At 52.0% G+C, this 26,531-nt stretch overlaps 1 protein-coding gene across 4 annotated transcripts in view; it reads left to right on the plus strand.

Moving 5' to 3' along the window:
- Positions 1-7,440: 7,440 nt before the first annotated feature.
- The window catches only part of PER2 (period circadian regulator 2), a 45,533-nt gene continuing 26,442 nt past the window's right edge, over positions 7,441-26,531 (plus strand). Inside the window, exons 1-6 of one of the 4 annotated variants that reach the window (XM_032277734.1) lie at positions 7,441-7,619; positions 17,764-18,012; positions 18,525-18,587; positions 19,933-20,087; positions 23,108-23,229; positions 24,757-24,958. In XM_032277734.1, coding sequence (XP_032133625.1) covers positions 17,783-18,012; positions 18,525-18,587; positions 19,933-20,087; positions 23,108-23,229; positions 24,757-24,958 — 772 coding nt within the window. In that variant the 5' untranslated portion in view covers positions 7,441-7,619; positions 17,764-17,782. Of the gene's footprint in view, positions 7,620-7,652; positions 7,922-17,635; positions 18,013-18,524; positions 18,588-19,932; positions 20,088-23,107; positions 23,230-24,756; positions 24,959-26,531 lie in introns of those variants that run through there. The other 3 variants (XM_032277735.1, XM_032277733.1, XM_032277736.1) reach the window with 3 other exon arrangements.

The following is a 26,531-nucleotide window of genomic DNA, read 5'->3' on the forward strand; positions in this document are numbered from 1 at the left end:
TCTTCATCTCATGAGTTCCTTCTCAGAGGATTCAGAGATTCTGCTGGGTAGACCAGGAGGTGAGAATGGAAGTCTCTGGTCTCAGGCTCTCTGCCTAGGGGACTCCTGGCCCCAGGCTGTGCTCCTCCTCCTGATAGCTTCTCCAGTTTTCACACCATTCTTCCAACACCTTCTCCCCGCAATCCCTTTCCTCCCAAGAGTCCCTTTCCTTTGTCATTTCTCCTGGTGTGCTCACTGTCCTTGGTTTACGGTTTGGCCAGCCGCTGGTTTAGGGTTTGGCCAGCCGCCGTGGCGCCCAGAGTGAAAGTGTGGGATGGTGCGGAGGGAAGTCTGTGTGGGCCGTGCAGCCTCAGGTCCTCCCTGCTCTTTGCTCCTCATTCCCATCTCAAGCACTTTTGGGCATTCTTTATTTCTGACTCTTCTTTTGAGGCCAGGTACACACCAGCCTGGAAAAACTGCTCCGGCCTGGCAGTGCCCGGAGGAACGAAGCTGAAGATGTCGCCCACGAGGAGGGCCCTGCCTGCCATGAACCACTCAGCACTTCCTGAGTCCACAGCATGGTGCTGGCAGGGACTCTCTCTGCATTCCCATAAACCACATGAGCCCAGCAAGCTCTTCCAGAGTTGCTGCAGCCTCGATTTATGCTCAAGGTCTCAGGGAGCTCCCCCGGGACAGCCACGCTGTAGCCATCCAGCTACGGGAACCCATCCAGCCACCCAGGATCGGGGACCATTTGAGTCCAGGGGTTTGGAGCTTCACTAAGCTGTGATCACACCAATGCACTCCAGCAAAACCCCATCTCTAGAGAAGAAGAAGGAGGAAGAGAGGAAGGAGAAGAAGAAGAAGAGGAAAAAGAAGAAAAAGAAGAAGGAGGAGGAGGAAGAAAACTTTGTTGCTTCCAATAACAAGACTTGGTTTGGGGACAAGTGATGTTTTTTCCCTGTTGGGCACCAAGGAGAAGCTGCAGGGGAGAACAAATGCCCAAACACCAAAGAAACACTCTGTGAGCCACAGAAGCAGTGCTTACTGCAGGCAGAGCGTGAGGCAGGGGTACAGGCCTGAGCCTTCATCCTCCCAAGGAGGGCACTGTGAGCTGGCATTGCTGGTGGACGGGCGATCCCCAAGGGGACCTGCACCCCGGCCATCCCCACCTGTGAGTGCTTGTGGACTCAGAGGGAAGTTATGTTAATAGAATGCAGGGAGCACCTGCATTCGCCAAGTCACAGTGGAGCTTCTGGGTGGGAAGCATGTTTGGAGAATGAGAGGCACATTGGAGCCTGGACTTTGGTCGCTCCTGACCTACTGAGCCAGCTGGTTCTCAGCCTCCATAGGGGCAGGGTGGTGAGGGTGGCCATGAAATCTTTCTGCAGACAAAGGTGGTTCCTCTTTGATGGCATAAGACACAGACACACAGAATTCCTTTTGCATCATGGTGTCGAGAATATCTTTTGCAAAGAGGCAATGGCACGCAGGCACATGTCCTGTAGAGTGGTGAGGATTAAAGAAGAGAATGTATGCTGAGTGCCAAGCATGGTCACTAAACACAACAAGCCCGTGCACCATCACAGCTTGTTCACAGGCCACGGGGGCCTGAGGGCCTCACTCACGTGTGAATGCCAAGCCCCAAACTCAGCCTCCTGCATTCTTTCTGTGTCACCCAAGATCGGGGACCCTAATGACAACAGGCCTTGTTAGCCCCAGAGCATGCAAGGCCCCCATTCCTGACTCCAAGGCATCCATGGTTGGAGGTACCCAATGGGCTACCCCTCAGTGCCACCCTCAGGAGTGCTGGCAGAACCACACTGAGGCGACAGCCATGCAGGACACACACTAGACAGAGAGGGACAGGGCTGGGGAGCTTACTGCAGGGGCCTGCCCAGGCAAGGTCTGTGTTCCAGAAGCCCAGCAGAATGACATCCTGACCTATGTGAGACTTTCCACCTGGGAAGGAAGAGGCGCCCCGGGCATGGGGATCACCTTGAATGTGGGTATTGCCTCAGGCAGGGGGCATCACCTTGGGCGTGGGGAATCAGCTCCAACAGGGCAGGCATTTTTGGCAAGCTGCCTCTCCTTGGGCTCCTTCAGGACAGTGAGGGGTATTGGCCGCCCAGAATCCCTGAGAAAAAACTCAAGCTGCCTGAGACCAGAAAACCTGATTCACAAATTAGTCCACAAGTTCCCGAGGCAGAGACCTGACTCGCAACTCACGGCAGGGGCGCCATACAGCATCACCAACTCACGGCTACCCACTCCCCACCAAAGGGCACAGCTTTCGTCTCAGCTAAATCCTTGGTTTTCCTTTGACACAGAGTGTCGCTGTGTCACCCAGGCTGAAGTACAGTGGCATGATCTCGGCTTACTGCAGCCTCCGCCTCCCAGGTTCCAGCAGTTCTCCTGCCTTAGCCTTCTGAGTAGCTGGGATTATAGGAATGCGCCAACATGCCCGGCTAATTTTTGTATTTTGAGTAGAGACAGGGTTTCACCATGTTTGTCAGGCTGGTCTTGAACTCCTGGCCTCAGGTGATCTGCCTGCCTCAGCCTCCCAAATCCTTGCTTTTTCTTATTGGCCTTCATGGCCAGAAAGCTTGAAGTTTTAACCCTTTTTCAAGTGACATGATAGCAAATTCTTTCTTGGCTTTGGTTAAAAACATGCCTTTTATTCACCAAGCTGATAATAAGAGAAGTCAGTTGGGTACACATTTAATCACTGAATTCCTGTAACAATGAAGAGGAGATGTATAACATCAAAGAGACAGAATCTCCAAGTACTGATTATTTCATTCAGTTATATTTTTTGTCTTAGGATACAGTAATGAAGTAAACAAGTCTATACAGAGTATTGTATAGCAGAGACAAAGCTATCACAATTTAAGTTACAGGTATTGATCGACTTACGACCTATGCAACTTACGACCATTCGACTTTACGACCACAATCGCTAGCCATGACTGCTCCACGTCTGGCAACGCAAACGTTGCCCAGCTGGGCGTACGACAGTGCGGACCAGCTTCCAGCAGCACTACCATCTCCGCGTGCACCATTTCAACTGTTATCCCAGACTCGGTACAGCAATTTGTGTTTTGTGTCTTGGATATTTTTCATCAAACCCCTCCCAAGATGTTTACCAAGAGGAAATTGTCTTTGTCTATGCCTCAGCCTGCCAAGAAGGAAAGAAAGGCCATCGATCTCGACACGAAAATGAAGGTAATTAAGCAGTACGAAGGAGGAAAGAAAGTGAATGTGATCGCACGTGATACGAAGTTATCACACTCCACTGTGTCGACGATTTTGAAAGATAAAGAAAGAATTCGTGAAGCTGTGAAAGGTTCTGCACCCATGCGATCAACAGTTATAACAAAGCAACGATGCGGGCCCATCCACGAAATGGAGAAATTGCTATATATTTGGATGGAAGATCAAATTCAAAAACGGCCAATAAAATGTTTCGTACATGTTTATATATTTTGATATGTTTTGCAATTGGGAAAATGTTTCCTATGGTATTTTTTACACCGGTATTTTGTATTTTTGTATGCACCTGTATTTTGTAATTTTGTATGTTTGGCAAATATTAAACCAGTTGTACTGGTAATGCAGGGTTTTACTTAAACCTGACGAATGTAAAAATAAGAAACAAAATGGTGTAGAGATGATACAAATGGCCTAAAATGAACAAAGAAAATTATGATATATAACAATAATGAAAGAAAATTATGATAAAATATGACAAAGATTTTTATAACATCATTTCACAGTACTGTACATATAGCCTACTCAACTTACGACCAAATCGTGTTACGACCGGTCTGTCGGAACCAATCGTGGTCGTAAGTCGAGCACTAGCTGTATTTCCAGATCTGCCAAAAAAAAAAGAAAAAAAAAGGTTATAGACGTATTTGGGAGAATTAACTGGCAGCATTCCCAAGGTATGGCGGGTGGGACCCTCACCACCCACCTCCACCCCCAGCTGAAGGGCTAGCTTTCCCCTGCATCCTCCTTCATTCTCCTCCAGGGTGAGGTGAAGAAAGATTGGGGCTGCACACCCATCGTGGATGGCCCAATCCTGTGACTTCCTTAGGGACGGCATATGAGAACACATGTGCGCACCACCCCATGTCTCCCCGAAACAAAGAACAGCCTCCCTGGATCTAAATTTAGTTAAAAAATCAAAAACCTTTCTCAGTAGGTAGCCTGCATGATAAAGATGACCTTTTTTTTTTTTTTTGACACAGGGTTTCAGTCTTGCTGTGTCACCCAGGCTGGAGTGCAGTGACACACTCACAGTTCACTGCAACCTCAAACTCCTGGGCTCAAGGGATCCCCCTGCCTCAGCCTCCCAAGTGGCTGAGGCCACAGACGCACCATGCCCAGCTAACTTTATTATTTTTTGTAGAGACAGGGTCTCACTATGTTGTCCAGGTTGTTCTCAAACGCCTAGGTTCAAGAAATCCTCCCACCTCGGCCTCCCAAAGAGCTGGAAGATACCTTCTTTATGTTGCTCCACAAACACCTCATGTCCAGGGACAGGCACCTGCCCTCGGGTCACCAGAGGCAAGTAGTCCTTGTCTCACCCTCTCTGAGAACCTGGACACAGGTGCCCCTGCCCTTGAGGTCATCTCTATGAGCTAGCTGAGGGTGTCCCTGCCAGGAGCTGCCACTGTGCCACGCTGGGGTCAACTGTGGGTGGGGCAGAGGCCAAGCAGCCTTTAGCTGGGAGGCCAGCTCCTCCCACTGGCAGCATTCCAGGGGACCCCGGCTCACCTCCCCACCTCCACCCCCAACTGAAGGGCTAGCTTTCTCCTAGCCAGCCTGCCTCCCCCAGTGCCAACAGCAATTCAACTGTCCAAGAGCTCTGAGCTCTGTGCTGGAGGTGACAGCTGGCCAATGTGGGCTGGCCAGGAAAGAATTCATCTCCCCTCCTTCTCCAATCCGACTGGCTCAATTTGCCCTCTCTCTCTCTGTCACCCTCTTGGTTCAGCAGGAATGGCATCCATACACTTTGCCTGATGGTAGGTGTTCAACCCCTGCAGCGCTCACCTGTCGGACCTGAAATAGAGGCTTTTGTCCACAGCTAGCCTGTTCCTTCAGGACCTACCCCACATCGTAGACAGAATTGCCTCTGAACCTGCCCCCTCCCTCCTTCTTACAAGCAGGGATGCAGTGAGATGTATTTTTGCATGCCGCCAATTCTCAGGTATCAACAAGTATTAGTGGAGTGTACAAACATTTCCAATAAGAAGAAAGAAGAAACTGGCTGTGAATCACTGAAAATAGATGAGACGCTGAAGAGTTCTAGAGCCCAAAGCACTTGATAATTTCCCAAAGAATTGATTTCTACCAGATTTATGGGTGGAAATAAAAAAGGCTACATTTAGGGAGGAAATGTGACATCAGGCAGCAGGCTGAATATGGAGCAAGACCCAGCAATCTCGGGGAGGTGTGGGCGAGCTGTGTTTACTCTTGTCTCCAGAACAATGGAGCTCCCCATTGACGTCAATGGAAGGGAAGTAACAAAAGAGCCCTTGGGCTGTGCAGGGCGCAGCTGGGCCTGGGTCTGCTTGGCATTTATGTGTGTGTGTGTGTTTGTGTTAGGGAGAGGGGTGGGGAGTGTGTCGAGGCGTCAATGTCAGAGGAACAGGAGGGGCCACTTAACTGAGTGTGTGAACAGACTGCAGGCTTCCCAGGGCTTCTGTGGGAGGGGCTGCCCCATGAACGTGGTATTTGCCCTGGTTTGCATCTGAGAAGTTGCACACACACCTTGTCAAGTCCAAGGGAAGGAGTTAGCACTCTCAGGAACTCCTGATGTGGGTTTATAACCTTTCCTTCTGTCCCATCCCTGGTCTCCAGGCAACCCAGGCGAGCTTGGGGAAAGAACAGGAGGAGTAAAGGGAGATGCTGCCGCCTCAGCTTCCTGGACAATGCCTAGGGTCTCCAGCTTTTCAGAGCCAGAGAATCTCGCCTTCCCCATGACACCCGGCATTTTCAGAGCCTGCTGCGTGGGAGTCTGCAAGCTCCTTCATGTCCTGTAAGTCTCAGGCTTCTACCCAGACCAGGGGAAATTGTACTGTTTCTCCTGACACTTTAAATGGAAGTTTCCGGGCTTGACATGTCCCCAAACAATGCTTACTGAAACAACAAACACTCAGACAAGGTGATTCAGGGTCCCGCGCTGTCTCCCAGGACAACCTCCCACCCTTGGTTCCCGCGTCTCTATGGCTCGCACCTTAGAGGGCGTCCTTTTCTCAAGGCCCATCCTAACCGCCCTGGAAGTGCTGCCTTTCTCACGGAGCCTGTGGGGATAGCTCTGGCTCTGGTTAACTTACAGCTTAGAGAGCCCAATTTAGCATTTGATGAAGTTCCTTTTTTTTTTTTTTTTTGAGACGGAATTTCGCTCTTGTTACCCAGGCTGGAGTGCAATGGCCCGATCTCGGCTCACCGCAACCTCCGCCTCCTGGGTTCAGGCAATTCTCCTGCCTCAGCCTCCTGAGTCGCTGGGATTACAGGCACGTGCCACCATGCCCAGCTAATTTTTTGTAGTTTTAGTGGAGACGGGGTTTCACCACGTTGACCAGGATGGTCGCGATCTCTTGACCTCGTGATCCACCAGCCTCGGCCTCCCACAGTGCTGGGATTACAGGCTTGAGCCACCGCGCCCGGCCTGAAGTTCCCTTTTTATGAGACAGTCCTTTCTCCCTAGGGATGCGCGTGGGGGCAGGGACAATATCATTTCTCTTTCGTACCTCCCCAGAGTAACAGCGACTCTATTTCCTGAACCAAAAATTGCAACACGTTGTCTCAAAAATAAGAAAGGTCACTTGGTAGCGGCCGGGACCAGCGTCGACCACAAGCACCTCGGAAGCCCGGGTGGGCGTGCCCCGGGAGCCACTGCGAGGCGATGCTGCCGCCTTCTCCCGGGCTGCTCCGGTGCTTGGCGATGAATGAGTGAGTGAATGAGTAAATGAATGAATGTGAATATGTGAATGAGTGAATGAAGCATGCCGCCCGAACTTTCCCGCGGCCCTGGCCGCTGGGGCGCGCCTCTGGTCGGTGGCCGAAGGTGGAGGTCTCTCCGGCCGGGGCTTCGGAGCGCTGGCTCTGCCAAGCCGGCCGGAGGTGCGCAGGAGCCCCGCGCCGAGCTCCCCCGCCCGCAGTGGTACGTGCCACTCCGCGCTCCCCGAGCTGGCGGACTCGCAGGCGTCGTGAATGGAAGGCGCAGACGCCGGAAGTGGATGAGACCACTAGGGAGGACGACGGGGGGCACGAATGCGCCGCGTCTCCATTGAGGAACCGACGAGGTGAACATGGTGTTCCATGTGCGTCTTATGTAAAAAGAGCGACGGGCACCGCCACCAATGGGCGTGCGGCGCTCTCAGGCCCCGCCCCCCAGGTATGCAGATGAGACGGAGTAGCGGCCAATGGCGGGCGCCGGGGGCGGGCGCAGCGCGCGCGGTCACGTTTTCCACTATGTGACAGCGGCGACTCGGCCGCGGCGGAGGCGGCAGCGCGGAGGGACTGCGTGCGGTTGTGGGCGGCGGCGGCGGCAGGCGCGGGGCCGGGAGGACAGAGCCGCGGACCGGCGGAGGGACCCGCGGAAGGGCCGACGCGGACGCGGACGGGCGGTGAGTGGCGCGGCGCGGCCCCGCTGCCGCTTACGTAACCGCCGCCGGCGCGCTGGCCTCGGGCGGGTCGGGGTCCTCTCGCCGGCTCGGGCCGCGGACGCGCAGCCAGGAGTCTCCTGGGCCGCTGGACTCCGCGGCTTGAAACGGCGCCGGCGTGGGGGCGCGTGCTGGAGGCCCTGTCTCAGGTGGTGGGTGGCCGAGCCGCCTGGGACAAACGGGGTGCGTTCGTTCGAACCGCGCTGACACCGCGGGGTGGGGACTCGAACCCCCGTTTCGCAGTTCAGGAGCCTGTTGTCCGAGAGGTGAGGCAGCGTGTGTAGGGCACCGAGCTATTCAGTTTCTGCGCGCGGGCTGCGGTCCGTGGGCGATTCTCTTCGGGGAGTCCTCCTTCCCTTCCATGGGCAAGGCCAAGGAAACCAAGGGTCAGGGCAGCGGGCCCTGGGATCTGGAGACCCCTCGGGGAGCTGACTGCCTGCTCTGAGGCCACAGGGCCAAGTCCTGGCTGGGGAAGGGCCATGGAGGGGCGCTGATCTAGGGGCTTTTCCTGGACACCCACAGTTCTCCTGGGTTGGGTGATCAGAGGGACAAGGAAGTCCCTGTGCTGAGCCGGGCCTGGGAACCCTGAGGACAGGGAAACCGCCTGATGTTCGCCCCCTTTGCCTCCCCTGGACCACTCTGGATCAATTCCCTCTCCCCGTACTAGATAGAAGGGAATGGGGGTGTCCACTCTCGGTGCAGCAGTCTCACCTTCCTGCTGAGATGTACTTTGGCGGCGAAGTCCCAGACATATACCAAGGGGTGGGAGGTGGCCTGCTTCCCCCTTCAGGAAGGCCGGGGTAAGGGATGACGAGTTGGTTGCCAGGGTTTCTGTAACCTACACAGAAGAAACCCGTTTGGAAAGCTGATTCATACAGAACAACAGAGCCAGAAGGCACCCTGGAAATCACCCAGAGTAACCCCTCAGCCTGGCAGATGAGCAAACTGAGGCCCAGGCCCAGGCTGTCTGCAGGGTCTTGCCATTACCCTGGCGCAGGATGAGCTTCAGAGGGTCAGTGAAGGCCTCTATGTGGGTGCTGAATCCTGGGTGGGCTGGAATTTGGGAGGAGGGACCTTAAGTCCCGGAAATGTTAAGAACCCCACACACACCATGGCCAAAGCCCCATATGGACACCCCTCACCTCCTGTATATGGCACAGCAGGACCATTAGACTTCTTGGCTTCAGAAGCGAGAGCCCACTCTCTGCCCCCACCTGGGACTCCTGGTCCCAGGCTGGATGTGCTTGAGAAGAGAACAGGACTCTACCTGAAGGCTTTATTTAGAAATTGAGTTTTAAATTACAAGGTGAATTGATTTTTGTATGCTTTATGACTATAATGAAGAAAGGGACTCCGTTTTTTGTTTTTTTTTTTTTTTTTTTTTTGAAGTGCAAGCTGTGTGATGTGCCAGCGCGGGGATGGTACTGTGGGCGTTTGCAGTTATCTGTCACTGTCGCCTTGGCGTGATTCATTGGTACTGAACTAACACAGCCCTGGCTTTCCGTGGAGACAGGAGTGCCAGGTGGGAAGGGGGAGCCCTGCGTCAGCCAGCTGGCTGCTGCTGCGAGCCTTGGCTCCTTGTCCAGGCCTCAGTTTCCTCATTTGTTCGGAGGGGCTCAGATTGGGCAATCTCTGGGGTCTATTTTAATGCCCAGGTTTTTGGTTTTCTGTTACCCTATAGATGATTTTTCCCAGTTTCCTCACAGGAGACAGAAGCTTCTGATACTCTTGCCTTTGGGGCACATAACGTTCCCCCGTGAGCCACGTCTGCAGTGCTTAGAAGGACAAAGGAGAGGTTTCTCTCCTGTGCACTGCTTCTCAAACACAGAGAACTTTCTGAAAAATACGGCGAGTTACACCGCTGTTTTTAAGTGATGATGTAACTTTACCACGACTCGACAAACGACGGCTCTGTCAGGTCATTGAGTAGCTGGCAGGGCGACTCAGTGTGTAGTCAGAAGAAAGACAGGCTCTAGGTATGCTTTTACCTTTGGAAAACTGCTCTGTTTGCTATAGTGAGCTAGAAACACACAATTCCATAGGCTTGGCAGAGACTTTCCCCACACTTCTGGAAAGCTGGCCTACCTGCGGAACCAAGGGGAATCAGCAGTGTAGAGGGGGCCTCGCATGGCCCCTCCCCAGGCCCACGCTCTCTCCTCTAGGGACCAGGCCCTCCTCTCAACTCTTCATGTTCATCGTGTGCACGTTTATAACAAGTTTGTTACCATATTTCCAAGTCTAGAACAAATTAGCAGTAAATGAATGGCAGTGACGGGTGACAGGAGTTAAGGCCACTTGGTTTTCAGAGGCTAGCAGTTCCCAAGACAGAGTGGGCTGCTGTACTGAACCCTTGCCAGCCTTGAAGGGTTCCTCATGCTCTTCCTGGGGTGGCACAGAGGAATCAGAATCCACCCTTTAAGAAACCAGGTACCAGAGGAGCAGATGCCTCAGCTTCCCAAAATTCAGAGTAGCTCGGTCCCTGACCACTGGAGCTAGGAGGCCGACACTTCTACATTTCTTATTGCTCTAAAATCTTGTAGCTCTAAAAAATTCAGGGTGGAAAAGTTTGAGTTGAGAGCATTGAAGGTGTCCCAGTGAGGCCGAGACAGTGCCTCTCCCGTGCACCTCCTTCCCTCCATATTTGGACGGTTGTGGTCACATTTTCCTCGGTTACCCAGCCGTTGCCATGGAGAACACGGCTGTTTATTTAGCAGGACAAACATTTTCTCAGGATTACAGCAGGCTGGCCTCAGGGAGTTGGCTCCTACCAGGAAGTAGAGAACATGTTCTAATATTTGGTGCTGTAAAATACTGCAGGACTTGCCGAGACAGTATATGCTGTATGATTCCTATTATGTAAAGTTCAAAAACAGGCAGAATTAACTAGGCTGTGAGAAGCCGAGCTTGTGGGTCCCTGCGGGGTAGATGGTGACTGGGAGGGCCACCAGGAGCCTCTGGGGCAGCTGACAGTATCCTGCCTCTGGTCACACGGGTGTGTTTTTTGCAGATACACAGCAAGCTGTGACCTCATGATGGACTCCTCTGGTGATTGAACACTGATTCCTGATTTCCACAGAAAATTGCATTTCCACCTTAGGTGTGAGGGAATTGAGTGTAGCAAGACTTTGCCAGTCCTGGCGGCGCAGTGAGGGCTGGAGCTGGGTCCCAGGCTGTGCCTTCGTTCCAAATTTTTAAACGCTATTAGGGAAGTGTGAATATCTATGAAAGTAGAGGGGAGAGGGTAACGAACCCCCGTGACCCCACCAGCCTGTTTCAGGTGTTTCTACTCCTGGCCCCTCTACTTCCACATCCCCACCATCTGCTTTTCTTCCTGGTCCCAGGCTCTCTGTTGCTGTTGTGGACTGCACTTTCTGAATGGTACTCTCTCTGGTTGAGGCAACCCAGCTACTAAAAATGTGGCCAAGTGACCTGGTCAGGGGTCCAAGCTTAACCTCTTTCTCTGACGGTTCTTGGGGGCAGAGCCCGTGGGTGGACAAGCGAAGGGGCCCCAACAGCAGGTTCACGCCCCGAGGTTCATGATGACTCCTCGCAGCCCCTTTTCAACCGGGCTGCCGTTTTCCCTCCTGGGCATTGGCTCCCCGAGCACATAAATGCATGCCCGCCCTTCCTCCTCCTGTCCCGATGGGGTAGAAACTGGTTTCCTAGGAGCTCCCCAGGGACAGCTGGTCCAGCCAGCTCTGGGCACACATCTGTGGAAGGCAGGAGGCAAAGTCCACTTAGACAGGCGCATTGGTTTTGCCAGCTTGGCAAAATGAGGCTGGTCCATTAGAGCCTCCAGGGCTGAGGACGCATTTTCTGGAATGGCGAAGTTTCTGATGATTTGGCTTAGTTTGTGCCTTCACATTTCTGCCAAGCTTACCTGACCCTCTTTGCAAAAGTACTTGTCTTCCACCTAAGGTAATGTTGGGGCACCAGTGAATCGTATTCAGACAGGCTCACAGGGGCTGGACTCAGGGGTGAAAACCAGGCACCAAGTGCAAAGCAGGAGAGCTACGTGCAGAGCAGGAGAGCTACGTGCAAAGCGCCCAGGGCCCAGATCGCACAGTGGCTTCAGATGCACGATGCTCCCCCAAGGACTGCCTGGCCTGGGGGTGGCACTGACTTCTTAGTCCTTTGAATAACGAGCCAGAGACAGCTACCGTGACAGTCACTCCCTCTCTTTCAAAATTATTTTTGTTACATCGGTCTGGTTTTTTTTCTTTCGAGATGGAGTCTTGCTTTGTGGCTCAGGCTGGAGTTTGGTGGCACAATCTTGGCTCACTGCAACCTCCGCCTCCAGGGTTCAAGCAATTCTGTCTCAGCCTCCCAAGTAGCTGGGACTACAGGCACACACCACAACGCCCGGCTAATTTTTGTATTTTTGATAGAGATGGGGTTTCATCATATTGGTCTGAGTGGTCGCGAACTCCTGACCTCAGGTGACCCACCTGCCTCAGCCTCTCAAAGTGCTGGGATTACAGGCGTGAGCCACCACGCCCAGCCCCTGTCTGTTTTCCTGTAGTGATTAGCAGTGATAATATAAGCTCATATTACATTCCAGATTCCTTGCATGGGTTGTGTCATTTAATCCTTCTAACAACCAGTAGGAGGCAGGAACTGCTGTTATCCCCATCTCACTAATGAGGACACTGTCCGAGATCACACAGTTAGGAAGTGGTGAAAGCTGGCTGAAACCCAGGCCATCCTGGACCTGTCCGCTTAACCACTCTGCTGCTGCTTCTGATCACCTTAATAACTCACTCACAGCAGAAAGGACCGGCTGTTTGTCTGGGGGAGGACTGTGGGGATGAGATGGGTGGTGACAGGGTGTTGGGGGTGTCAGGAGTGAGAGAATGCCCTTGGTACCCTGGACAGCCCCTTGGCAACCCACTGAACCATGGTGAGAGCTCCCTGAGAGGTCTCCTTGCTGCCACCTTCCCTCAACCCTGCAACTCTTTTGAAGCGTAAGTCAGATCTTGTTGCACAGAACTCTCCATGGTTCCCTATCGGAGTTCTGACTCTGCCCCCGAAAGGTGCCCTCCTGCCCTTCCCTGCCCTCTCTGCTCCAGCCTAGTGCACCTCCTCAGACAGGTCAGGGGCTCGCCTGCTGCAGGGCCTCCACAGTGATGTGGCACGTCGTCCGAGTCCACACAGGGAGGGCAGAGCCAGAGATGCCCAGTGCCAGCCTCAGGTGTGAAGACAGAAGGACCGGCCGGAGCACATGGCTGCAGGCCTAAGAGAGCAAAACCCAGGGACTCTGAGTCGGCTAACACATGAGGGCTCACGCGCAAGGTTCTTGCCAAATAGCACTTACACCTGGGGCTAAGCGCTCCCTGAACTGTCACTCCCAGCCCCTCTATTCCCACTTGCTAGTTGCCCGCTGTACTGTATATTCTAGTTTCTTGTTTATTGTCTGTTTTCCCCTAATGTAAACTCCCTGAGGGCAGGGAAGATGTCTGTTCTGTTGTCTGCCCCAGTGCCAGCCCTCAGTGCTATGCAAGTAAGGGCAAGCCAGTCAGCAGGAAACTGCTGGCACTGGGTGGGCCCTGCATGAGTGCCACCTGTCCTTTTTATTGTTGTTATTGTTCTTGGACCTGTTTGTCTGTCTGAGACTCTTCCCACCAGTCTTTCTGGCCTCCTTCCTTTTAGTGGGTGCATAGTATTCCAGAGCATGGAATCCCAGGTTTGTGTCTTTAACAGTATGTGTCAGGCCCTGGGGATCCAGTAGTGGGTTCAAAGCCCCTTCCCCCACGGAACTGAAGTCCCAGAGGGGAGGCAGGCAGTATACAGCCAGCCCCTCAGTGCTGGCAAGGAAAGCTCACAGAGTGGGAGTGGAGGACAAGTAGCTGGTGGGGAGGTGGTGCTGTTTATGCAGGCTGCCCAGGGCATCTGCAGGAAGAAGGCTATGGGCACGAGGGAGCAGCAAGTGCAGAGACCCTGTGGTCAGAGCACACAGGGCTGGGGCCAAGGGGTGGGCAGTTAACAGAACATGCCCAGGAGATTGCAGGAGCTAGACTTGGCAAAGCCTGCAGCCCTCATGCCCGTTAGAGCTGTGCTCTGAGCCAGGATCTGAGCACAGGCCGGGCTGTGCTAAGCCTCTTTACCAGGATGGTGCTTGATGCTGAGCTGACTGTAGCAGGGCCAGGTGGAGGCAGGGGACCACTTTGGAGTTTGAGGTTGGCTCCTGGCCAGGATGGTTGTGGACAGGATGAATAGCCTCCCTGCTGATGATTCTTTCCGGGTTTGTATTCCATGCACACAGCTCTATGCACATATACAAGCACTTCCCTGCAGTGGATTCCTAGAAGTGCGAAGAGTCTGCAGATGATCAGTGTTGCTGGGAACTCAAATTTCCTTCTAGAACAAGCCTGTTATTACACCACCACACACAAGAGCCACTCTTCTCCACCTGACCAATGCTGAGTGTGATCAATCCTGTGAATTTTTGGCAACCTGATGGGCAAGATAACCTTGTCCTTTGCATTTTTCTGAAGCGAATGAGGTCTGACCTCTTTCTACAAGTTCACAGATCTTTGGCGTTTCTCCTTGCGGGAATGGCCTAGGCAGTCTTCGTGCTTAGTCTCTCTCTTCCCGAAAGTTATTACCACTCATCTTTCATTGAATTTTCTGGAACTACCATAAAATGTAAAAAGAAAAAAAAAAACTGAAGTAACAGACTTGCTTATTTTGTTCCTGACTTTAAGTGGAATAACGCTGGCCTTTTGAGTTTTATATGACTCGGGATATCGATAAAACCAGCTGTGTATCCCACAATCAAGTATCCTGTGGTTGAGATTTCCTCCCTTGGACCATAAGCTTTTGCTCTATAATTACGGCTGGACGCGGTGGCTCATGCCTGTAATCCCAGCATTTTGGGAGGTCAAGGTGGGCAGATCACGAAGTCAAGAGATGGAGACCATTCTGGCCAACGTGCCAACATGGCGAAACCCTGTCTCTACTAAAAATACAAAAATTAGCTGGGCGTGGTGGCATGCGCCTGTAGTCCCAGCTACTCAGGAGGCTGAGGCAGGAGAATCACTTGAACCTGGGAGGTGGAGGTTGCAGTGAGCTGAGATTGCGCCACTGCACTCCATCCTGGCAACAGAGCAAGACTGTCTGAAAACAAAACAAATGTGTGTGTGTGTGTGCGCGTGTGTAGACACTGTCTTCTGGAAATGTAATGAAGCTGAAGAGATATCCAAGACTGATATGCTTTTTTTCATCCTTTGTGGGGAACTTGTTTATTCTCTTTGGATGCTGGTAGGATTTTCTTTATCCTTGAAGATACCGTTTGTCATCTGGATGCAGTTAGGCGTGGGATTTTTGTCCTTTGATAGGCAGATTCAGATCTGTCTTTGGCTCAGGACGGCTCTCTTCATGTGTTTCATTCATTATGGGTTCTGTTTCATTGTTCTCGTGTCTTTCAGAAAAAGCTGTAATCCACAGGTAAAACCCGGTTCTCCTCCATCTCTCTCCTCTTCTCCTTTCCCTTTTAAAAGTTTCTCAGACATCTTTTCCCTATCACTGAAGCCATTTTCTTTTTTATTGACGCGGAACTTTGTCCTTTCCAGTTTTCTGTTCTAATGTGGATTTTTATCGCAGTCTGTGGCTTTATCTCATCCCTCATTACTTGTTTCATTGACTCCATCATTTCTTGAACTCTCACTATGAAAAGTAGATGCTGTCCTAATCTGCTGGCTTCCTCTGTGGCATGTCTTTGTTGTGTGTCTTTCCACAGCCCCACGTTGGCTTTCTTCTGTTGATTAGTTTGTGAACAAGGCAAGGTGTTGTCCACCCTGCCGCTCTCCAGACACTGACATGGGTGGGCTCTGCGTGAGCCCCGCCTCTCACCAGGCTGCCCTGGAGTGGCTCACGTCCAAATGGACTTGACCTGGGGAAGAGGTTGCTGAAGCCTCTTGCTGGAGCTCAGCCATCCAGTTCCTGGGGCCAGCTGGTGGAATCTGTCTCCCTGCATGTGTGACCCTCAGCATTGCTGGCTGGTATCGAGTCCTTTCTCAGAGTCGCCCTGTTGGGGAGAGTACCTGGGGGTGTTGAGTGGGTGAAGTCCATCCAGGAGAACCTCTGCTTCCCGCAGGATTTCTGTTCTTGTGTCTCTTCTTTTCCTACAGCTTCTTCATGAAGCATCTTCATGGTAGAGCTCCTGACTGTCCAGTCTTGGCCATGGCACAGGCTGTCCCCTTCCATGGCCAGGGGTAGCAGGGCTGTCAGCACTGGCCACTTCCTCAGAGGGTGTTGGACTCTAGTGCGCTCTTCCTGCTCCCTCCATGTGAGCTACAGCAGGATGTGCCTTCACTTTGTGGCCAGTGATTGGGACCCGTTGGGACTTTTAGGGCGGCTGAAAATGACCCCTCTCCTCACCAACTGTATAATCCGTGGTCATTTCACATGGGTTCTGGTTTGAAGGAGGCCGAAGGGGAGGCTCTCCCAGAGCTAGGTGGGAACTGGAGCATAAGATTTTTCACAGAGATTTGGAGTCTGGAATCCAGAAACCCTTTTCTCCCCTTGTTCCGCCTGCCCTGGGAAGGGCCAAATGAATGCCATGCAGAAGTGGCAGTGCCACAATGTGCCAGAGTTGGGCCAAGCACAGGGCAGTGACAGGAAGCAGGAGGTCCCCACCCAGTTGATCCTGGGTGTGGGTTGGGGGTTCCATCTTCAGATGCCAGCAGGCCTGGAAACCAGGGCTGTCATCTGCCGCTGTGTGGCCCTCCGTGGGTGCATCTGTAGAATGGTCTCCACACCATGTAGACAGTGATGAAGGGTGCTGGAAGGCTGTGTGTTGGGTGCTTAGCATCATGTCTGTCGTCAGCATCGCCCCAGAGCCTCACAGCTGTGTTCGTTAAGCATGAGCACCTGTGTCAGGCAGGCCTTCATCTAGCCCTCTCCAGTGCTCCGCTTGAGTGGGTGCCCACTTCCTGCCGGGACCCTGCTGGAAACGCCGTCCTGGGGATGGGGAGACATCACTGGGTGAAGAAGGAAGGACTCAGGACGGCATTTTGGCCTCCCACCTGCTCATCAGTCCCACCCTTCCCTGCTCCCTGTCTCTGCTCACCCCCTCAGTTTGTGTCCAGGATGACTGCTGGTCTGTCTCTAATTTCAGCCCCAATCCATCCATCTACCCCAAAGTGCCAAGGTAAAGTTTCTGTTCAGCACAGCAGTGTGAACCTGTCCAAATGCAAGCTGAGTTCCGTGGGCCTGGCATTCAGAGTACCTCAGCAGCTCCCAACCCTTCCCGGTAAATGTGAGGCCACATCGTCCTGGCCCCTCCCCATCCCAGTTGCACATGCCCGCGGGCTCTGGGACCCCCAAGCTGCTGGGAGGGTTCCACACCTGCCAGGCCCCTCTGCCCTCTTCACCCGGAAAGCCCTGTCTGTTCCCCTGTCTCCTGCTGGCCTTGGCTTCTCCTGTAACTGTGCCGTGCTGTAATGGCCAATATTTCTGAACCTGGCTCCCCTCACCCGCCATCATCTGGGACATTTATAAAAGGCAGATCATACATTGAGTGGGACTGTGTGTTTTTCCCCCGCACTTCACAGGCTGGATAGTGATTATCAGTGCTGTTGTCTGCCTTCTGATGAGGCTGTCAGCAGCCCTGTGTCAGCAGCTGAGGCTGCCTAATTCAACCATCTTCCTAATTCATTGGCAGATAGGAGCTCTGTCAATAAGAAAAGTAAGTGACATGATGACCTAATATGTGTGTGATTGATCCCGATGAAAGGGTAGTTTGGTCGGGCGTGGTTGGCTGAGGTGGGCAGATCGCTCAGTGAGACCAGTCTGGGCAACGTGGAGAAACTCTGTCTCTACCAAAAATACAAAAAATTAGCCAGGCAGGATGGTGAACACCTGTGGTTCCAGCCACCGTGGAGGCTGAGATGGGAGGATTGCATCTCAGATGGAAGTTGATGCAAATCAACCCAGGCACTGCATTCCCTGGGCGACAGAGTCAGACCCTGTCTCCAAAAAAAAAAAAAAAAAAAGACTGCAGTTTCATTAGTAACAGAAGGGGTCAAAAGGCTGCTCTACCTGGTGGCTGTAGCTGTCACGTGTGCAAGCACTTTTTAATGCCTGACAGCATCCCTCTGTTTGCCAGCTTCATTCCAGAGCTCAACATGAATGGATATGCGGAATTTCCCTCCAGCCCCAGTAACCCCACCAAGGAGCCCATGGAGCCCCAGCCCAGCCAGGTCCCGCTGCAGGAAGACATGGACATGAGCAGTGGCTCAAGCGGGCATGAGACCAACGAGAACTGCTCCATGGGGCGGGACTCGCAGGGCAGTGACTGTGACGACAGCGGGAAGGAGCTAGGGATGCTGGTGGAGCCACCGGACACCCACCAGAGGTGGGTTCAGCCCCTGGCCAGATGGAGGCTGGGCAGGTGGTTTTCTCAGTGCCTCATTTCTGCTGTGATTTGGTTGCGTTCGCAGTCTTTAAATCATGACTACCAAGTTTTTCAAGACTTTGAAAAGACTAAAATGTGCCAGGATCTGTCCTTCCTTATAAGGAGGCCCCCGTCGATTTCGCAGATCTGGTCGCCAACAGACAGGTACTTGGTAGTGTGAGGAAATCCTGGGAGGCAGCAGTGTCGGGTAACCCAGACAGCAGCTGCTTCGACAACACTGCGCAGTCTATAGAAGAGGAACTGCCTCCTGTTGTCGTGTGTTTCTGTGTCTTGGTACTTAGTTTTTCTGATGTCTGAAGGTTTTATGTTCCAGTTTTATCTTAACCTTGTGTTTTTAAGACATTATCTTACTATGGTGTTATTTAGCCTTTTATCACTGGTAGGATGGCAGGGGAAGATGCGGCTGGAGCATACAGTTGTCTAAATTTTGCTTTTATTTCTTGTTTTCATAGTCCAGATGCCTTTAGCCTGATGATGGCAAAATCTGAACACAACCCCTCTACAAGTGGCTGCAGGTAAGGCCCATTCGTACGTAGAGTCTTTAGAGAAATTGAAAGATTTCTTATTGGAGGTTAGTTGTTTGAGAGTGACGTGGCTTTTTTTTTTTTTTTTTTTTTTGAGATGGAATTTCGCTCTTGTTACCCGGACTGGAGTGCAATGGCGCTATCTTGGCTCACCGCAACCTCCACCTCCTGGGTTCAGGCAATTCTCCTGCCTCAGCCTCCTGAGTAGCTGGGATTACAGGCACGTGCCACCATGCCCAGCTAATTTTTTGTATTTTTAGTAGAAACGGGGTTTCACCATGTTGACCAGGATGGTCTCGATCTCTTGACTTCGTGATCCACCCATCTCGGCCTCCCAAAGTGCTGGGATTACAGGCGTGAGCCACTGCGCCCGACCTGGCTTTTTTTAAACTCTGCTAACACCCGTCTGCGTGACCGTGTGGGTACGAACCCAGCCTCACTCTGGCCCTTCAGACACTGACTGTGTCCCTGCATGCAGTCCAGAGCCCCCAGGATGTTGCTCCAGCACCTGTAGCTCCTCCCAGCTCTACTCGAAGCTGACTTTGCCTGAGTCTTGGGCATTTTCATCCAGAACATTCTTCATCCTTCTTAGGTGTTTGTACCAAACTTAGCCTTACGTCAATTTTCATGTCACCTCTGGAGCAAAACCCAGCTCCTCGTCCAGGGCGTGTGGGCACTTTGCATTGCCTGAGAAACCTTGACTTCCATCATTTCTTCGGCACCCTCTGTTCTGAGGAGGCCCATCTTCATCAACCAGTGCCCCGCTGTCCTGTCTCTCTAGCATCTCTGTATCGTTAATTAATGTTTGAAGACCCTTCTCCACAAGCCCCTTTTCTCTGTGTTCATGGCTCACATGTCTCAGGAAGTCACTTTGCTGTCCTCTGTAATCCCATCACTCAGTCCTCCTTTACCTGGGGCAGAGAAGAAGGGCACAGCTCAGTGCACAGCCCACTGCATCAGACCGGGCTGACCAGTATCCTTTCCTGAGCAAAGCCTAGCTCTAACCCTTGAGGGGAAACAACACAGTTGGAGGGGCTTCCCCAGCATTCAGTTGGGGTAGAGCGGTGATTCTTGACCAGGGACGATTTGTCTCCCGGCAAGAAGCATCTGTCAATGTCTGCAGACAGTTCTGATTGTCGTGCCCCGCTGGGGTCTTCCTGGCCTATCGTGGGTGAGACCAGGGATGCTGCTAAATGTCCTGCAGAGCCCCACAAAGGACCACCTCGACCACAATGTCTCTAGAGCTGAGGCTGAGAAACTGGATGAGAGGCACGTTTCTTCAGGAAAGGATGCCTAGGAAGCTAACATTTGGCTGCCTCTTTCTTGAATCCTACAGTAGCGACCAGTCTTCAAAGGTGGACACTCACAAAGAACTGATAAAAACACTAAAGGAGCTGAAGGTCCACCTCCCTGCAGACAAGAAGGCCAAGGGCAAGGCCAGTACGCTGGCCACCTTGAAGTACGCCCTCAGGAGTGTGAAGCAGGTGAAAGGTACGTTTGCCCTGCACATCTGCTCCAAACCTATAGAAATATGTTTTAAATCCCCCAAACTAGAGCTTGGATTGTGTTGACTTTCTAAAACTCAAGGCTCATCACAGCTCACTGCAGCCGCGACCTCCTGGGCTGCCAGGAGCCTCTCCTGCCACAGCCTCCTGAGTAGCTGGGACCACAGGCATGTGCTACCACGCCCAGTTAATTTTTGTATTTTTTGTAGAGATGGGATCTCACTATGTTGCCCAGGCTGGTCTCAAACTCCTGGGCCTGAACAGTCCTCCCAAATAAGCCTCCCAAAGTTCTGGGATTACAGGTGTATGCCACCGTGCCTGACCTATCCTTTTTCTTCACAGTGGAAACTACCAGCTCCTGAACTTTGAAGAATTCCTCAAATGTGTTGGTCCATTGTGATGAGCAGGCAGGGACCATTGGTGTCAGCCAGGGTGGGGAAGGGAGGTACCCTGCAGAGCATGGGCACACCTCCTGCCAGCTGGTGTGTGAGCACCTCCCGACTCTGTGGAGCTGTGCCTTTGTTCATGCGTTGTACACATGCTCTAAGGGGCTGTGGATCCTGTACATTAAAAACATCCATAAAAATAGAAAAATCTGAAAGGTTTGAAGGTAAAGCAGTAGCTGTGTTCTGTTATCATCAGTTGTTTCAAAGTACAGCATGCAGTTAGGGCAAGGTTCTTCACTAGTAATCATGGGTATAAACTCGTATTTCCAGCAGTCTTCACATTTTTTAATGTTTGGGCAGTTTTTCATCAGCAGTGAGCAGGCATCAGCACTGATCTCTGGGGTCCCTTGAGCCAGGTGTGGAAGGGTTGCTCTGCCATAGCTTGGGCTTGCATTTTTGGGTGTTGTCTTTGGGTGTCCTTGAAGTTTCTCTGCAGGCTCCTCCCTGATTCCATTATCCATTTTGTGAGGGTTGATACAGACAGAACAAGGTGCCTCGGCTGCTTGTCAGTGCTGGTCAGGTCTAAAGTTACTGCATGGAAATCCGGTTCCCCTGGGATGTGCACCCCGCCAGGGAGGGCACCACTCTGAGGCTGCATGCCTGAGTTCATGCAGCGTTCATGAGTGGAGGCTGCGTTTTCCAGGAGGAGCTGGAGAGGAGAGTTCATTCTGATCATCTGGGCTGCTCGGTTCTCAAGTGATTCTGTCCATTTAGGGTGTTTCCCTGCTGGCATCTGCAATAACTTCAGCACTCAGAAGCTCTGCCATGGGGAGACATTTTCTACATTTTCCAGCAGTTTATATCTTAATTTCAAAGCATACCCAGAAATGTGCCCATTTCTGAAATTGCCAAAGGTGGCAAAACTGAAAGCAGATGAACCCCATCAGTGGGTCCAAAGGTCTCCCCACCACATTGCAGGAAGCACACGCGTGGCAGAAGCCCAGCTCAGACTCCTTATGCAGCCCCAGATTTCATCTGTGCAGGGCCTAGTGAACCCTGAGGGCAAGTGGCGGCCTCGAGCTGGCTCCTTTGCTCCTGCCTGGAGTAGGGGCCACTGTGGCCATGAGCACCAACACCCAGAGACAGGCTTGTCGTCCCAGAGCCTGCTGGATGAGCCCAGGATGACATGGGAACTCAGATGGAGTGATCTTCAGAATCTATCTTGAAAACTTTTTTTTAAATGTTGTTTCTTTTTTAAAACTTTTTTAAAAATGTGCCTGCTATTTTTTTTAAGCAGTTGATTCTGCCTGGATGGGGGTGTCTGGTGCCATCACCCAGGGAGTCAGATGTGCAGGGGCTGCCATGAGTTCCTGTGTGGAAACGTGGCTATATCATCATGATTAAAGACCCTTCTGGGCCAGGCACGGTGGCTCATGCCTGTAAAACCAGCACTTTGGGAGGCCGAAGTGGGCAGATTATGAGGTCAAGGGATCGAGACCATCTTGGCCAACATGGTGAAACCCAGTCTCTAATAAAAATACAAAAATTAGCTGGATCTGGTGGTGCACACCTGTAGTCCCCGCTACTTGGGAGGCTGAGGCAGAAGAATTGATTGAATTCGGGAGGCAGAAGGTGCAGTGAGCCAAGATTGTGCCACTGCACTCCAGCCTGGCGACAGAGCAAGACTCCATCTTTCAAAAAAAAAAAAAAATATCTCTACTACCCTTCTGGAGGCCAGGGGTAGTGGATCACCTGAGGTCAGGAGTTTGAGAACAGCCTGGCCAACATGGTGAAACCCCATCTCTACTAAAAATATAAAAATTAAGCTGGACACGGTGTCCAGCTTAATTATTATGCCTGTAATACCACCACTTTGGGAGGCTGAGGCGGGAAGATCATGAGGTCAAGAGATTGAGACCATCCTGACCATCATGGTGAAACCTCATCTCTACTAAAAATACAAAAATTAGCTGGGCATGGTGGTGCATGCCTATAGTCCCAGCTACTTGGGAGGCTGAGGCAGGAGAATAACTTGAACCCAGAAAGCAGAGGTTGCAGTTAGCTGAGATTGTGCCACTGCACTCCAGCCTGGCAACAGAGCAAAACTCCATCTCAAAAAAATAATAACAATAATTAAAAAAACATTAATTGGGCATGGTGGCGGGTTCCCGTAATCCCAGCTACTCGGGAGGCTGAGGCAAGAATCGCCTGAACCCAGAAGGCAGAGGTTGCAGTGAGCCGAGATTGCATCATTGCACTCCAGCCTGGGCAACAACAGCAAAACTCGATCTCAAAAAAAAAAAAAAAAAAAAAAAAAACCTGGAAAATGTGAAGGGTAGCTGGAACTCTGTGACCATATTACCTTAAATCATGTAGTTGCCACTTTAAAAAATTGTGTAATCAAAGGCCTTCTGATGTTTTAGGGGAAAAAATCCTGACTTCTGTTTGTGAGTCTGTTTTGCCTTCACGTTTCCATGTGTTCCATGTCCCAGGAAGACAGGGTCTATATCCCACCTTTTCATTTGAGAAAAGTAGAGGCCCCACTTTGTAAGAGCGAGTGAGTGTCTCTAGCCAAGTTCTGTGTTCTGCCCGCTGAGTGTGAGCCCTGTCTGTCCTGCAGCCAGCGAAGAGTATTACCAGCTGCTGATGTCCAGCGAGGGCCACCCCTGTGGAGCAGACGTGCCTTCCTACACCGTGGAGGAGATCGAGAGCGTCACCTCTGAGCACATCGTGAAGAATGCCGTAAGCCTTTTCCTCTGGAAAGTTTCTTTTTAAATAGCAGGAGTTCTTCCTCCAGGCCAGCTAGCTCAGCGCTGTGGCCAGTGGCCATAAGGCAGGAGCGTTTTGGGTTTCAGCAGTTAAGTTCCCACCTCTAAAAGAAAGAACATGATTCTGGAAGTAGCATTCATGTTCTGTACTTCTGCCTTCTGTGAGACTGTCTTCCTTGTCCCTGGCCAACTTTGTCCTGTAGCTCATGGGTGCAAGGGCAAACCCAGTGTGACTGAACTGGGGGCTCTGGGCTTTCGTGTCCTCAGGGTGAGGAGACAGACTTAGTGACAGTCAGTTCACTTGTCCAGGGCTTTGTGGTCATGAGGGGGTGCTGGAATTTTACAAGCCCATGCGTTTTAAGCACACCAAAAGCTGGGCCTCCTTGGAGGGTGCATGGCCCGCATACACACACACTTACGCTACCACCCCGATTTCTCAGCCAGTGAGAACAAATGTAAGGGCCATTGGGGACCCCATATGTACTGGGACCATGGTGAAGCTGGCCTCATAACAGGGCTCCCTAATCCTTCCCATCTTCTGCCTCCAGAGTAACCCCCAGGCAGCCCCCAGCCCTGAGCCCAGAGGGCCAACCAGCAGGGAGAGCGCCCATGGTGGGCTGGAGGGGCCCGAGCAGAGGCATCTGCTCCCCAAGAAGCCCCAAAACCCTGGGAGAGAGCAAGGCTGGTGGAGGTTAATGGGGCAGGCCAAGTGAGCAGAAGGTCCCCCACCTCCCAGCCTCCCAGCCTGAACACCAGGCTCCCTTTCCAAGACAGTGGGGCGAGTGGCACCTCCCAGGGAGTGGAGGCAGCTGGGGTTTCTTCCAGCAGTAGAACCCTGATGTGTTCTTTCAAATTATATCATGTTGGACCCTCCCAGTAACTGTAACAGGTGTAAGAGTTAAAGAGGAAAGAAACACAAAACGTGGTTTGGCAGTCAAAGACAGGTTTTCTCCGTTAAAACCCGAGAGGCGCTCCTGGCCGATTGGTCAGGAGTGCTTTCTCTTACGGACTGAGAGTATCTATTGGTTTCAGGGTGAGGGGGCATATCACAAGCTTGGAATATTTTATGTGTGTGGAGAAGTTTATGGTGGGGTTGGAATCTCTGGGAAGAGGGGAGGTTATCTTGGGGCAGGCACCTTTCTGGCCCAGAGTGGGGGTTATCTGGGGCTGGCATGTCTGGTCAGGGAGGAGTTTGGAATATCTCTGGTTGGAGATGTTATTTGTGGTTTATGGTCATGCTGACCTTAGCCATTAGGCTGATGCCCTTTGGATTTAGGCGGTTTTTTATTAAGGTGAACTTTAGCATGAGAAGCTCGTCCATGATGCCAAGGCTCCTCCTCGGTCAACAGGAAAGATGGGGTTTTTGGTCAGGACTAGGCAAGGGGCTCAGAGAGCTCCCCACCTCTGACCCTCCCGGTGGGCGGCTCCCTCCAGCCTGCCAGCCTGAGTCGGATGTGCGTCCAGCCCTGTCTGACCTGATCACCCTGCTCCTCATTTTCAGGATATGTTTGCCGTGGCCGTGTCCCTGGTATCTGGGAAGATCCTATACATCTCTGACCAGGTTGCATCCGTATTTCACTGTAAGAGAGATGCCTTCAGCGACGCCAAGTTTGTGGAATTCCTGGCGCCTCATGATGTGGGCGTGTTCCACAGCTTTACCTCCCCGTACAAGCTTCCCTCGTGGAGCATGTGCAGTGGAGCAGGTGAGGTCATCGAGGAAGCACCTTGCTCCCTCTGGGGGTCGGGGGAGGGGCCAGGAGCTGGGCCCACCCCAGATGTGGTGCAAGCTCCCCACCTCACCTCTGCACTCGGAGCCCACCTGTGGGGGCCGCCAGCTGCCCACTCTGGCAAAGGTAAAAGATAAGCAGTTGTTCGTCTCCTCAGAATACATTTAGAGGAAAAAATAGTCTTTTCATAGATTTCAGATAAAGAAAACCATTAGGCATTTTGGAAATGAAGTTGTTGTGCAAAGCTGAAATCTTGCTGCCATTGCAGTCGGGAAGGCGCGGTCTTGGGGCAGTGGGAAACTTGAGCTCCCTGCAGTCGGGCGTCCCCTACCACCTTGACAGCCACAACCAGTGAGTGGGTCATGTCCCAGAGTGACTTCCTGAGGGTTCTTCGCCTTGACCAGGGCTGGCTTTGGGTATATAGACTGTGAGGTCCCTGGGCAGATGCCGCCGGCCCCTAAGGCAAGGCAGGCCAAATCTGTCTGCACTGTGGGTGGCAGCCTCCCTGGCTGCCCTGCCTGCCACTGTGGCCCCATCTACCCTGTCTCATTTCCAGGCTCTACTCCCCAGCCATGCCCTCCCAGTGGGGTCTGGTCCAGTCCCTGGAGCCAGCTGGGGGGTGTGCCGGCCTCTGGGCCTCTGCCAGTGCCTCCGACCCCCTGGCTTTCCCCAAGGCCTCCTGTGCCCGAGCTCCTCACTGCCCAGCTAAGTTAAGGACCAGGTGAATTCTCAGGAGCTTTTCCAAGCTGGTGATTTTACATCATTTTCTGTAACTAGTCATTGCCCCTACTTTCCTCATTTCTTTTGCGTAGACGAAATGCTTGTGAAAGACCCAGATCTAAGATTTTTTTTTTTCTTTCTTTTTTTTTTTTTTTTTAATTTAGATTCCCACGAAAGCAAAGATTTCTTTTTTTAAAATCCCTTTCAACTATTAGGGGAAACACCTCTTCCTTCAATTCTGATGAGGTTGCCCGATTGATTTCATGTTTTCACTAGACCTTTCACATTTTAAAGGAAGTTACTATTTTACCAAAATACCAATGTAAGCCTTGAAATGCCAAGTTGTTTCTATTAGAACTGACTATCCCAAAAATACGTAGTAGGAAATGTTCTGTTTCGCTGTGGCCAGGCCTCTGCACACCTACCCCAGAGTCTGAGGCAGCTGAGAGGCCAAAGAAAGAGGCTGACAAATTCAGTTTCTTAGAAGGAAACATTTAACGGGCCCTTAAGAACAGAAGCCATGTGTGTGTTGTGGGTGGTGACCAGACAAGACTGGATCCCAGTTCCATTCAGCCAAAGAAAGAGGCCAACAAATTCAGTTTCTTAGAAGGAAACATTTAACGGGGTCTTCAGAACAGAAGCCATGTGTGTGTTGTGGGTGGTGACCAGACAAGACTGGATCCCAGTGCCATTCCCCAGACCCAGGGCTTCACAGGGAACTGGTAGGAATGTGCCCTGAGGGCAGGATTTAACTTAAGTACCTGCTCTTACTCAGGGACAAGAGGGAAATGAAATCTCCCTGGCCTTCGCAGAAGTCAGCACAGAGGCT

This window comes from Sapajus apella, unplaced genomic scaffold (assembly GCF_009761245.1).
Source record: "Sapajus apella isolate SASKATOON/1434 unplaced genomic scaffold, GSC_monkey_1.0 scaffold10, whole genome shotgun sequence".
Taxonomy (NCBI): Eukaryota; Metazoa; Chordata; class Mammalia; order Primates; family Cebidae; genus Sapajus; species Sapajus apella.